Consider the following 13,458-nt stretch of genomic DNA (forward strand, 5'->3'; position numbering starts at 1 on the left):
CATCTGGGTCTCGACCTGACTCCAGTTCGTCGTTGTAACCGATTTGAGTGGGCAAATGCTCACATTCGCTGCCGTTTGGCACGTTGGAGAGGTGTTCTCTTCACGGATGATGCGAAGGAGATGTGTTGCACTGCATGAGGCAAATGGTGGTCACACCAGATACTGACTGGTTTCCCCCCCCCAAGTAAAACAAAACTGCACCTTTCAGAGTGGCCTTTTATTGTGGGCAGTCTAAGGCACACCTGTGCACTAATCATGGTGTCTAATCAGCATCTTGATATGGCACACCTGTGTGGTGGGATGGATTATCTCAGCAAAGGAGAAGTGCTCACTATCACACATTTAGACTGGTTTGTGAACAATATTTGAGGGAAATGGTGATATTGTGTATGTGGAAAAGGTTTAGATCTTTGAGTTAATCTCATGCAAAATGGGAGCAAAACCAAAAGTGTTGCGTTTATATTTTTGTTGAGTATATATGTAGCTTCTCTAAAATATTAGTACTATCAATGTTTGGCTTTGGCGCCATTCAACCTTGACTCAAAATGCATAAACATACCCAATGGTAAATGTCAGCTCTTCACAGTTTATGTGTGATCAAAATAGGACACACTTGTCTTTTCTGTGTTCTGCTGTAAGCAGGTGCTTTTAATTTGACACACAGACACTGTGCCGGAAGACAAAAGTACTACAATTTTTGGTACCGGGAGCAAGACACTTAAATCACTCATGTTAACAGCAACATAACACTTAACTAAACTAACAAAACCAATTCAGCTACAAAAACACAATAAACACTAACAACAATGTTAAACTATCATGAACCACAATTATATTTAAAACCCCAAACTCCCATGGTGCATTGCAGCACAATGTCCGTTGTTTACTGGTTAGCTAAAATGACCTATTTACTTGGCTATTATAATACAGATATTTGCAAGCTTGTGTTTTTTACATTACAATCAAAACATTTTTGTCCGACTTGTCTGTTGGGTTGTGATGGATGTTGAATGTGATTACATCCATTTCCATCTTCCCTTTAGGACTGGCTCACTTTCATCACATACTGGAGAACAGCATGCTTCCAGCTTTAACAATGACCATGAATGCGGGTGTCTGAATGCCTGTTTGGCCATCATCCGTCACACCACTGCAAAGCTCATGGAACAATCCTGCATGAACTCAACTCAGCTAGCAAGTTCCCTGTGTTGTTGAAGCTGCACTGCACACAAGGCTTTCAAGAGCCTTGATATAGAAGAGTCCATTCAGCACAGCACGCTGCAATCCGGCCGTCACAAACCATCATTGTTACCTTTAGAGCTGCCGTGGACCCAAAAGACCTTCTCTCTTTTCTAAACAGTTCAGCCATGCCAGGGGTTCTAAATAAAAGAGTGGCCCCAGAAAGACTCTCTGAACAAATTTGCTCTCCTCGTTGCCAAGGTGACACTTGATCCAGATCATGACGATGTGCTCCAAGTCTGCGTGTCTGGCATTTAAAAAAAACAAAACAAAAAAAAAAAACACAGCTTCATCGCTTTGCGGAATTTGACTGTGTTAAACTTGCTGTACTTTCAAAGAGCACAGTGGCCGGACATTCAACAACAGCCAATCCCACACTTAAAGCTGTATGGCCTTTCAAATTTAACTAAACTGACAAAATTTGATTTCTTCTGAAATCCAACCATTATAATGTCTGTTTATTTTTTAACCATGCTGCAACATTACAGCTCAGCTGAATGAAGTGAACAAGAGGGAATTCCAAAAAAATATTTTCTTTTTAATGCCTGTAGGAGGACATGTGTGTGTGTGTGCGCATGAATGAGGTTTTGAAATTACCGGAAGTTACCTTTGACCTCACGTGATGCTTGTACACGTTGCGTTCATGTTAACATCTGTAAGATGTTTTATAAATCACTTCAGAGGTGCTTTCCAATTTCAAAAACAGGATTTTTTAGATTTAGAACTTGTACAAAATATATGAGAAACATGTTAGATTTACATGGAAATAGCATGTTTCTGAGTGTTTTCCATCATCTTCCAACCCGTAAGTTGGAGAGGAAATGGCGTCTCACTAATTTAGAAGATCTTCACTTAGCCTGGAAAAAGAGTCTGTTGCTCTATAAAAAAGCCCTCCGTAAAGCTAGGACATCTTACTACTCATCACTAATTGAAGAAAATAAGAACAACCCCAGGTTTCTTTTCAGCACTGTAGCCAGGCTGACAAAGAGTCACAGCTCTATTGAGCCGAGCATTCCTTTAACTTTAACTAGTAATGACTTCATGACTTTCTTTGCTAATAAAATTTTAACTATTAGAGAAAAAATTACTCATAACCATCCCAAAGACATATCGTTCTCTTTGGCTGCTTTCAGTGATGCCGGTATTTGGTTCGACTCTTTCTCTCCGATTGTTCTGTCTGAGTTATTTTCATTAGTTACTTCCTCCAAACCATCAACATGTCTATTAGACCCCATTCCTACCAGGCTGCTCAAGGAAGCCCTACCATTAATTAATGCTTCGATCTTAAATATCAATCAATCAATCAATCAACTTTTTTCTTATATAGCGCCAAATCACAACAAACAGTTGCCCCAAGGCGCTCCAGAACAATCTGTCTTTATTAGTTGGCTATGTACCACAGGCTTTTAAGGTGGCAGTAATTAAACCATTACTTAAAAAGCCATCACTTGACCCAGCTATCTAGCTAATTATAGGCCAATCTCCAACCTTCCTTTTCTCTCAAAAATTCTTGAAAGGGTAGTTGTAAAACAGCTAACTGATCATCTGCAGAGGAATGGTCTATTTGAAGAGTTTCAGTCAGGGTTTAGAATTCATCATAGTACAGAAACAGCATTAGTGAAGGTTACAAATGATCTTCTTATGGCCTCAGACAGTGGACTCATCTCTGTGCTTGTCCTGTTAGACCTCAGTGCTGCTTTTGATACTGTTGACCATAAAATTTTATTACAGAGATTAGAGCATGCCATAGGTATTAAAGGTACTGTGTTGCGGTGGTTTGAATCATATTTCAATCAATCAATCAATTTTATTTATATAGCGCCAAATCACAACAAACAGTTGCCCCAAGGCGCTTTATATTGTAAGCCAAGGCCATACAATAATTACGTAAAAACCCCAACGGTCAAAACGACCCCCTGTGAGCAAGCACTTGGCGACAGTGGGAAGGAAAAACTCCCTTTTAACAGGAAGAAACCTCCAGCAGAACCAGGCTCAGGGAGGGGCAGTCTTCTGCTGGGACTGGTTGGGGCTGAGGGAGAGAACCAGGAAAAAGACATGCTGTGGAGGGGAGCAGAGATCAATCACTAATGATTAAATGCAGAGTGGTGCATACAGAGCAAAAAGAGAAAGAAACACTCAGTGCATCATGGGAACCCCCCAGCAGTCTAAGTCTATAGCAGCATAACTAAGGGATGGTTCAGGGTCACCTGATCCAGCCCTAACTATAAGCTTTAGCAAAAAGGAAAGTTTTAAGCCTAATCTTAAAAGTAGAGAGGGTGTCTGTCTCCCTGATCTGAATTGGGAGCTGGTTCCACAGGAGAGGAGCCTGAAAGCTGAAGGCTCTGCCTCCCATTCTACTCTTACAAACCCTAGGAACTACAAGTAAGCCTGCAGTCTGAGAGCGAAGCGCTCTATTGGGGTGATATGGTACTATGAGGTCCCTAAGATAAGATGGGACCTGATTATTCAAAACCTTATAAGAAAGAAGAAGAATTTTAAATTCTATTCTAGAATTAACAGGAAGCCAATGAAGAGAGGCCAATATGGGCGAGATATGCTCTCTCCTTCTAGTCCCCGTTAGTACTCTAGCTGCAGCATTTTGAATTAAGTGAAGGCTTTTTAGGGAACTTTTAGGACAACCTAATAATAATGAATTACAATAGTCCAGCCTAGAGGAAATAAATGCATGAATTAGTTTTTCAGCATCACTCTGAGACAAGACCTTTCTAATTTTAGAGATATTGCGCAAATGCAAAAAAGCAGTCCTACATATTTGTTTAATATGCGCATTGAATGACATATCCTGATCAAAAATGACTCCAAGATTTCTCACAGTATTACTAGAGGTCAGGGTAATGCCATCCAGAGTAAGGATCTGGTTAGACACCATGTTTCTAAGATTTGTGGGGCCAAGTACAATAACTTCAGTTTTATCTGAGTTTAAAAGCAGGAAATTAGAGGTCATCCATGTCTTTATGTCTGTAAGACAATCCTGCAGTTTAGCTAATTGGTGTGTGTCCTCTGGCTTCATGGATAGATAAAGCTGAGTATCATCTGCGTAACAATGAAAATTTAAGCAATGCTTTCTAATAATACTGCCTAAGGGAAGCATGTATAAAGTGAATAAAATTGGTCCTAGCACAGAACCTTGTGGAACTCCATAATTAACCTTAGTCTGTGAAGAAGATTCCCCATTTACATGAACAAATTGTAATCTATTAGATAAATATACTACATGTAATGTGGAGTTGCATCAGGAAGGGCATCCGGTGTAAAACTTGTGCCAATTCAACATGCAGATCCACCTTGGATTTGCTGTGGCGACCCCGAGTGCAAACAAGGGAGCAGCCGAAGGGACTTTACTACTGGTGGTTGGCTCTCACTGCGGTATTGTATCACTTCCTGTTCCGGAGGACAGCAATGTTTTGCTGTATCTGTTAGCTGTTTAATCTGCGCAGTTAGATTGATCTAGTTAACTAGATAACGATTTGTTTCACAGTGTAATCTTCATGTGCCTTAACTAAAGCACTTCCTCTGCTGAATCACCTCTAAATTATTTACACATTATTCACTTTGTGTGTTTTTAGGAATCCGCTAGCTTAGCGCAGCTACTAGCTCTTAGCCGGTTTAGCATGGCGGCTTCTCCCGTCTCTCCTGCACTTTTCTGCTCTGGGTGTGAAATGCTTAGTTATTCCTCGGCCTCCTTTAGCAGTAATGGTACTTGTAATAAGTGTAGCTTATTCGTAGCTTTGGAGGCCAGGCTGGGCGAATTGGAGACTCGGCTCCGCACCGTGGAAAATTCTACAGCTAGCCAGGCCCCGGTAGTCGGTGCGGACCAAGGTAGCTTAGCCGCCGTTAGTTTCCCTCAGACAGATCCCGAGCAGCCGGGAAAGCAGGCCGACTGGGTGACTGAGGAGGAAGCGTAGTTCTAAACAGAAGCCCCGTGTACACCGCCAACCCGTTCACATTTCTAACCGTTTTTCCCCACTCGACGACACACCCGCCGAGGATCAAACTCTGGTTATTGGCGACTCTGTTTTGAGAAATGTGAAGTTAGCGACACCAGCAACCATAGTCAGTTGTCTTCCGGGGGCCAGAGCAGGCGACACTGAAGGAAATTTGAAACTGCTGGCTAAGGCTAAGAGTAAATTTGGTAAGATTGTAATTCACGTCGGCAGTAATGACACCCGGTTACGCCAATCGGAGGTCACTAAAATTAACATTGAATTGGTGTGTAACTTTGCAAAAACAATGTCGGACTCTGTAGTTTTCTCTGGGCCCCTCCCCAATCGGACCGGGAGTGACATGTTTAGCCGCATGTTCTCCTTGAATTGCTGGCTGTCTGAGTGGTGTCCAAAAAATGAGGTGGGCTTCATAGATAATTGGCAAAGCTTCTGGGGAAAACCTGGTCTTGTTAGGAGAGACGGCATCCATCCCACTTTGGATGAAGCAGCTCTCATTTCTAGAAATCTGGCCAATTTTCTTAAATCCTCCAAACCGTGACTATCCAGGGTTGGGACCAGGAAGCAGAGTTGTAGTCTTACACACCTCTCTGCTTTGAAAGCTTGACTCTTAATCTTGTCCATCCAAATTGGAAGTCCCAAAAATCAGTTTTATTTGTTATTATCTATCATCCACCTGGTCGTTACTGTGAGTTTCTCTGTGAATTTTCAGACCTTTTGTCTGACTTAGTGCTTAGCTCAGATAAGATAATTATAGTGGGCAATTTTAACATCCACACAGATGCTGAGAATGACAGCCTCAACACTGCATTTAATCTATTATTAGACTCAATTGGCTTTGCTCAAAATGTAAATGAGTCCACCCACCACTTTAATCATATCTTAGATCTTGTTCTGACTTATGGTATGGAAATTGAAGACTTAACAGTATTCCCTGAAAACTCCCTTCTGTCTGATCATTTCTTAATAACATTTACATTTACTCTGATGGACTACCCAGCAGTGGGGAATAAGTTTCATTACACTAGAAGTCTTTCAGAAAGCACTGTAACTAGGTCTTTATGTTCTCTAATGCCATATACCAACACAGTGCAGAGTAGCTACCTAAACTCTGTAAGTGAGATAGAGTATCTCGTCAATAGTTTTACATCCTCATTAAAGACAACTTTGGTTGCTGTAGCTCCTCTGAAAAAGAGAGCTTTAAATCAGAAGTGCCTGACTCCGTGGTATAACTCACAAACTCGCAGCTTAAAGCAGATAACCCGTAAGTTGCAGAGGAAATGGCGTCTCACTAATTTAGAAGATCTTCACTTAGCCTGGAAAAAGTCTGTTGCTCTATAACTTAGCTTAGGTAAATTATGGAGTTCCACAAGGTTCTGTGCTAGGACCAATTTTATTCACTTTATACATGCTTCCCTTAGGCAGTATTATTAGAAAGCATTGCTTAAATTTTCATTGTTACGCAGATGATACCCAGCTTTATCTATCCATGAAGCCAGAGGACACACACCAATTAGCTAAACTGCAGGATTGTCTTACAGACATAAAGACATGGATGACCTCTAATTTCCTGCTTTTAAACTCAGATAAAACTGAAGTTATTGTACTTGGTCCCACAAATCTTAGAAACATGGTGTCTAACCAGATCCTTACTCTGGATGGCATTACCCTGACCTCTAGTAATACTGTGAGAAATCTCTGAGTCATTTTTGATCAGGATATGTCATTCAATGCGCATATTAAACAAATATGTAGGACTGCTTTTTTGCATTTGCGCAATATCTCTAAAATTAGAAAGGTCTTGTCTCAGAGTGATGCTGAAAAACTAATTCATGCATTTATTTCCTCTAGGCTGGACTATTGTAATTCATTATTATCAGGTTGTCCTAAAAGTTCCCTGAAAAGCCTTCAGTTAATTCAAAATGCTGCAGCTAGAGTACTGACAGGGACTAGAAGGAGAGAGCATATCTCACCCATATTGGCCTCTCTTCATTGGCTTCCTGTTAATTCTAGAATAGAATTTAAAATTCTTCTTCTTACTTATAAGGTTTTGAATAATCAGGTCCCATCTTATCTTAGGGACCTCATAGTACCATATCACCCCAATAGAGCGCTTCGCTCTCAGACCGCAGGCTTACTTGTAGTTCCTAGGGTTTGTAAGAGTAGAATGGGAGGCAGAGCCTTCAGCTTTCAGGCTCCTCTCCTGTGGAACCAGCTCCCAATTCAGATCAGGGAGACAGACACCCTCTCTACTTTTAAGATTAGGCTTAAAACTTTCCTTTTTGCTAAAGCTTATAGTTAGGGCTGGATCAGGTGACCCTGAGCCATCCCTTAGTTATATGCTGCTATAGACTTAGACTGCTGGGGGGTTCCCATGATGCACTGAGTGTTTCTTTCTCTTTTTGCTCTGTATGCACCACTCTGCATTTAATCATTAGTGATTGATCTCTGCTCCCCTCCACAGCATGTCTTTTTCCTGGTTCTCTCCCTCAGCCCCAACCAGTCCCAGCAGAAGACTGCCCCTCCCTGAGCCTGGTTCTGCTGGAGGTTTCTTCCTGTTAAAAGGGAGTTTTTCTTCCCACTGTTGCCAAGTGCTTGCTCACAGGGGGTTGTTTTGACCGTTGGGGTTTTTCTGTAATTATTGTATGGCTTTGCCTTGCAATATAAAGCGCCTTGGGGCAACTGTTTGTTGTGATTTGGCGCTATATAAATAAAATTGATTTGATCTTGGTTTATTTTGTTTGAGTGAGCAGCCAATAGACATCTTAGTGCATTTCTCTATTTTGATTGGCTGTTGCCATGTACTTCCCAACATCCTTCGTGCATGTCAGTGGAAGCCCCCACGTCATCTATGACATTGCTATGGTTTGCTACCGAAAGACATTCATTGCCGTCTGTTCGTTTGAATCGTTTCCTTTTAGGGGAATTCATTTTTTTCCCCAGACAGAGCAAATTTTGATCATATTGGTAATGTCATATTATGAATCCCTTATTTAAAGGCTAAGGAATAAAATTATAGTGGTGCCAAAGAAAATTCTTTTTATGACTTGCATCTTAAAAAGCCCAGTGGCCGTACACCTTTAAGAATGCCTGGGCCCACTTTGAAATAATTAAATATTTAGGTTATTTAAACTTTATTTAAAAAAAAGAAGAAAATCAAAAGGCATTTTATTAATTTTAATGACCTCTCATGGTCTACCTGCAGTACATTCACAGCCCACCAGGGTGCTGCAACTCACATTTTAGGAATCACTGTTCCACAGGTGTATTAGAAATTTCATTGCACAGGGAAACATGTTTCTTTACTGTGCATATGACAATAAAAGATTTGAATCTTGAATCTTAGAAATTCATAAGTGGCATAAAGGAATATGTATAATAATAATAAGAAGAAAATAATAATAATAATCTGGGTGGCTGAATTTTGACCCCCAGAGCAGCATTTGGTCCTGTAACAGTCCTGTGACATTAATAACCCTGATTTATTACCAATCAAATTGCTCTTTGAGCTTTGTGCCACTTATCAAACAGCTTTGATAAATAAGAAGCGGCAACACTTACGCAATCACGTGCAGGTACTTGGCAAATGTTCCAATAAATTCTGTGAGGGTGGCTGGCTTATGAAGAATAATAGCCTGAGTCATCTCCTTTACAGTTGTTGCTGGTAGACTGATGCCACGTGTCCTGGAGGGAAAGGGGAATTTCAAATTTAAAATCAACTTACACAGCCTCTTTATTTCATTTTATCTGAAAAGAATAAGAGTCTTTATTCACATATTCTGCTCTGTTACAGAGGAAGTGGATCAGAGGGCTGCACATTGTATTTATAAAAACCAGAACCATCACGTTAATTTGTTAATCGAACAGATAAATAAAAGCTTACAGGCAGCATTTTCCAAGAATGTTTTCATTAATCAAGAATGAAAGTCGGAGGTTTGAAGACAATCAGATACCGTCGTACTTCTGACCGTAAACGATGCCAATTAGCTATCTGGCGGCGTTATTCCATCCTCGTTTACTCGGCTGATAGCAGCCATTTATCCCTTCTGTCTGGACTTTTGTGGCCCTGGAGCTGGAAAAAACCCTGCACTTTTCGATCTTTTAACTTATCGTGGTTGGTGCAGCCAACTACAACACACGATTGTGGCATTCTCTGTGAAAACTGGTGTATATTAAGTAGAAAAAAATATGGCAGAATGATGTGAGCGTGACGGACGTCAAGTAGGAAATGCGCGCGACAGTGGTTTGTTTTCAGCGCCTCGCTGGTTACTATGTGCGTTGCTATGTGCACGCACACATCAGGGACCCGGATGTCCGACTGTACCTATATTTGCATGGCTCGCTGACCACCCTGCTCAGAGCGCCGCTCTCATTGGACCGACAAGAAGCTAGTGGCGCTCATGAGACTGTGTTAGCTGACATGTTAGCCACAGCCATATACTTGCTGTTCGCTAGCATGGAGAGCACTGTGCGATAGCCCGAGGTAGCTAGTTATAGTTGTGCTCCAAGGTTTACATACCCTGGCAGAACTTTAGGTTTTTTGGCCATTTTTCCAGAGAATATTAATAACACAAAACCTTTTTTTCCCCACTCATGGTTTGTGGTTGGGTGAAGCCATTTATTAATGGCTAACTAGTTTGGCTAATGGGGAGTTCCTCTTTGGCTGACCTGGTGGAGGACCGGTCTTTTGTGCGAGCCGCGTGGGTTCGATCCCCACCGTTGTCCCGGCCAAAGAAGGTCCTGTTGCTTCATTAACAAACAACTGTTTACTCTTTTTAAATCATAATGACAACAGAAACTACTCAAATGACCCTGATCAAAAGTTTACATACACTAATTTGGATTGGATTTCCATCTAATAAATCTATGTAGTCCCAACTAAATTAAATTATCTTCCATGTATGTGTTTTTTTTTTTTTTTTTTTGCTAGGGCTACATAGATTTATTAGATAGAAATCATGCACATAATTGAGTTCATCCAATGAGTATTTTTTTAGTGTATTTTGCATCACCACTCTTAGCTTCATAGTGGAGTAGAGCAGAGAAGGATATTCTTTCATCAAAACAGATCCAGACTTGCATCTCAGATGTACCATCTGGTCATCTGTAGCTAAACTTTCAGGTCTTCTTGTTAAGAAAATCCTCCTCTATATCCCTTCATCATGAAGCTGTTTAACTGGGTCACAAGAGAACTCTGCCCGTGGGCGAAGTCAGCCCGAGTTAGGGGTAGGAGGTGGGGTTAGTCCCAGGCACAGCTCACGCTTGGGTCAAAGTTCGCATTGGGCCAACGTCTCTCCTGTATCCCTGTGGTGCTGATGATGCTCTGTGTGTTACATCGTCACAACATTATCTGACAATTTGTTTTATTTAAAAATATATGTCTGGTTAGAAAAGCTGAATATAAGTTTTTGTGTGCACATAATGGACATTATTAGAATTCTGAGATACACTCGACTTAAAGATGTTGAAAGAATCTTTTCAGGGATCTGATCTAAAAGCACACCATTCATGCCCTCTGTGTGTGTCATATATACACACACATATATACACACATATATATACACATATACACACACACACATATATACACATATATATATACACACACATATATACATACACAACAAAAATATAAACGCAACACTTTTGGTTTTGCTCCCATTTTGTATAAGATGAACTCAAAGATCTAAAACTTTTTCCACATACACAATATCACCATTTCCCTCAAATATTGTTCACAAACCAGTCTAAATCTGTGATAGTGAGCACTTCTCCTTTGCTGAGATAATCCATCCCACCTCACAGGTGTGCCATATCAAGATGCTGATTAGACACCATGATTAGTGCACAGGTGTGCCTTAGACTGCCCACAATAAAAGGCCACTCTGAAAGGTGCAGTTTTATCACACAGCACAATGCCACAAATGCCGCAAGATTTGAGGGAGCGTGCAATTGGCATGCTGACAGCAGGAATGTCAACCAGAGCTGTTGCTCGTGTATTGAATGTTCATTTCTCTACCATAAGTCGTCTCCAAAGGCGTTTCAGAGAATTTTGGCAGTACATCCAACCAGCCTCACAACCGCAGACCACATGTAACCACACCAGCATGTTGACCTCCAAGATCGTCTGAGACCAGCCACTCGGACAGCTGCTGAAACAATCAGTTTGCATAACCAAAGAATTTCTGCACAAACTGTCAGAAACCGTCTCAGGGAAGCTCATGTGGATGCTCGTTGTCCTCATCAGGGTCTCGACCTGACTCCAGTTCGTCGTTGTAACCGACTTGAGTGGGCAGATGCTCGCATTCGCTGGCGTTTGGCACGTTGGAGAGGTGTTCTCTTCACGGATGAATCCTGGTTCACACTGTTCAGGGCAGATGGCAGACAGCGTGTGTGGCGTCGTGTGGGTGAGCGGTTTTCTGATGTCAATGTTGTGGATCGAGTGGCCCATGGTGGTGGTGGGGTTATGGTATGGGCAGGCATCTGTTATGGACGAAGAACACAGGTGCATTTTATTGATGGCATTTTGAATGCACAGAGATACCGTGACGAGATCCTGAGGCCCATTGTTGTGCCATACATCCAAGAACATCACCTCATGTTGCAGCAGGATAATGCACGGCCCCATGTTGCAAGGATCTGTACACAATTCTTGGAAGCTGAAAATGTCCCAGTTCTTGCATGACCGGCATACTCACCGGACATGTCACCCATTGAGCATGTTTGGGATGCTCTGGACCGGCGTTCCTGCCAATATCCAGCAACTTCGCACAGGGATCCTCTTGCTTGCCTCTACTGGTGGTTGGCTCTCACTGCGGTATTGTATCACTTCCTGTTCCGGAGCACAGCGGTGTTTTTCTGTATCTGTTAGCTGTTTAATCTGCGCAGTTAGATTGATCTAGTTATCTAGATTACGATTTGTTTCCCAGTGTAATCTTTACGTGCCTTAACTAAAGCACTCCTTCTGCTGAATCACCTCTAAATTATTTACACATTATTCACTTTGCGTGTTTTTAGGAATCCGCTAGCTTAGCAGTAGCTACTAGCTCTTAGCCGATTTAGCATGGCGGCTTCTCCTGTCTCTCCCGCACTTTTCTGCTCTGGGTGTGAAATGTTTAGTTATTCCTCGGCCTCCTTTAGCAGTAACGGTACTTGTAATAAGTGTAGCTTATTCGTAGCTTTGGAGGCCAGGCTGGGCGAATTGGAGACTCGGCTCCGCACCGTGGAAAATTCTACAGCTAGCCAGGCCCCTGTAGTCGGTGCGGACCAAGGTAGCTTAGCCGCCGTTAGTTCCCCCCTGGCAGATCCCGAGCAGCCGGGAAAGCAGGCTGACTGGGTGACTGTGAGGAGGAAGCGTAGCCCTAAACAGAAGCCCCGTGTACACCGCCAACCCGTTCACATTTCTAACCGTTTTTCCCCACTCGACGACACACCCGCCGAGGATCAAACTCTGGTTATTGGCGACTCTGTTTTGAGAAATGTGAAGTTAGCGACACCAGCAACCATAGTCAATTGTCTTCCGGGGGCCAGAGCAGGCGACATTGAAGGAAATTTGAAACTGCTGGCTAAGGCTAAGCGTAAATTTGGTAAGATTGTAATTCACGTCGGCAGTAATGACACCCGGTTACGCCAATCGGAGGTCACTAAAATTAACATTAAATCGGTGTGTAACTTTGCAAAAACAATGTCGGACTCTGTAGTTTTCTCTGGGCCCCTCCCCAATCGGACCGGGAGTGACATGTTTAGCCGCATGTTCTCCTTGAATTGCTGGCTGTCTGAGTGGTGTCCAAAAAATGAGGTGGGCTTCATAGATAATTGGCAAAGCTTCTGGGGAAAACCTGGTCTTGTTAGGAGAGACGGCATCCATCCCACTTTGGATGGAGCAGCTCTCATTTCTAGAAATCTGGCCAATTTTCTTAAATCCTCCAAACCGTGACTATCCAGGGTTGGGACCAGGAAGCAGAGTTGTAGTCTTACACACCTCTCTGCAGCTTCTCTCCCCCTGCCATCCCCTCATTACCCCATCCCCGTAGAGACGGTGCCTGCTCCCAGACTACCAATAACCAGCAAAAATCTATTTAAGCATAAAAATTCAAAAAGAAAAAATAATATAGCACCTTCAACTGCACCACAGACTAAAACAGTTAAATGTGGTCTATTAAACATTAGGTCTCTCTCTTCTAAGTCCCTGTTGGTAAATGATATAATAATTGATCAACATATTGATTTATTCTGCCTAACAGAAACCTGGTTACAG

General features: G+C 42.1%; 1 protein-coding gene across 1 annotated transcript in view; it reads right to left on the bottom strand.

The window, feature by feature from the left end:
* ada (adenosine deaminase) overlaps positions 1 to 13,458 on the bottom strand; it is an 88,442-nt gene that overhangs the window by 61,143 nt on the left and 13,841 nt on the right. Inside the window, exon 3 of the mRNA XM_034173365.1 lies at positions 8,763 to 8,885. Within this exon, the coding sequence (XP_034029256.1) occupies positions 8,763 to 8,885 (123 nt within the window). The remainder of the gene's footprint in view (positions 1 to 8,762; positions 8,886 to 13,458) is intronic.

This window comes from Thalassophryne amazonica, chromosome 6, assembly GCF_902500255.1.
Source record: "Thalassophryne amazonica chromosome 6, fThaAma1.1, whole genome shotgun sequence".
Taxonomy (NCBI): Eukaryota; Metazoa; Chordata; class Actinopteri; order Batrachoidiformes; family Batrachoididae; genus Thalassophryne; species Thalassophryne amazonica.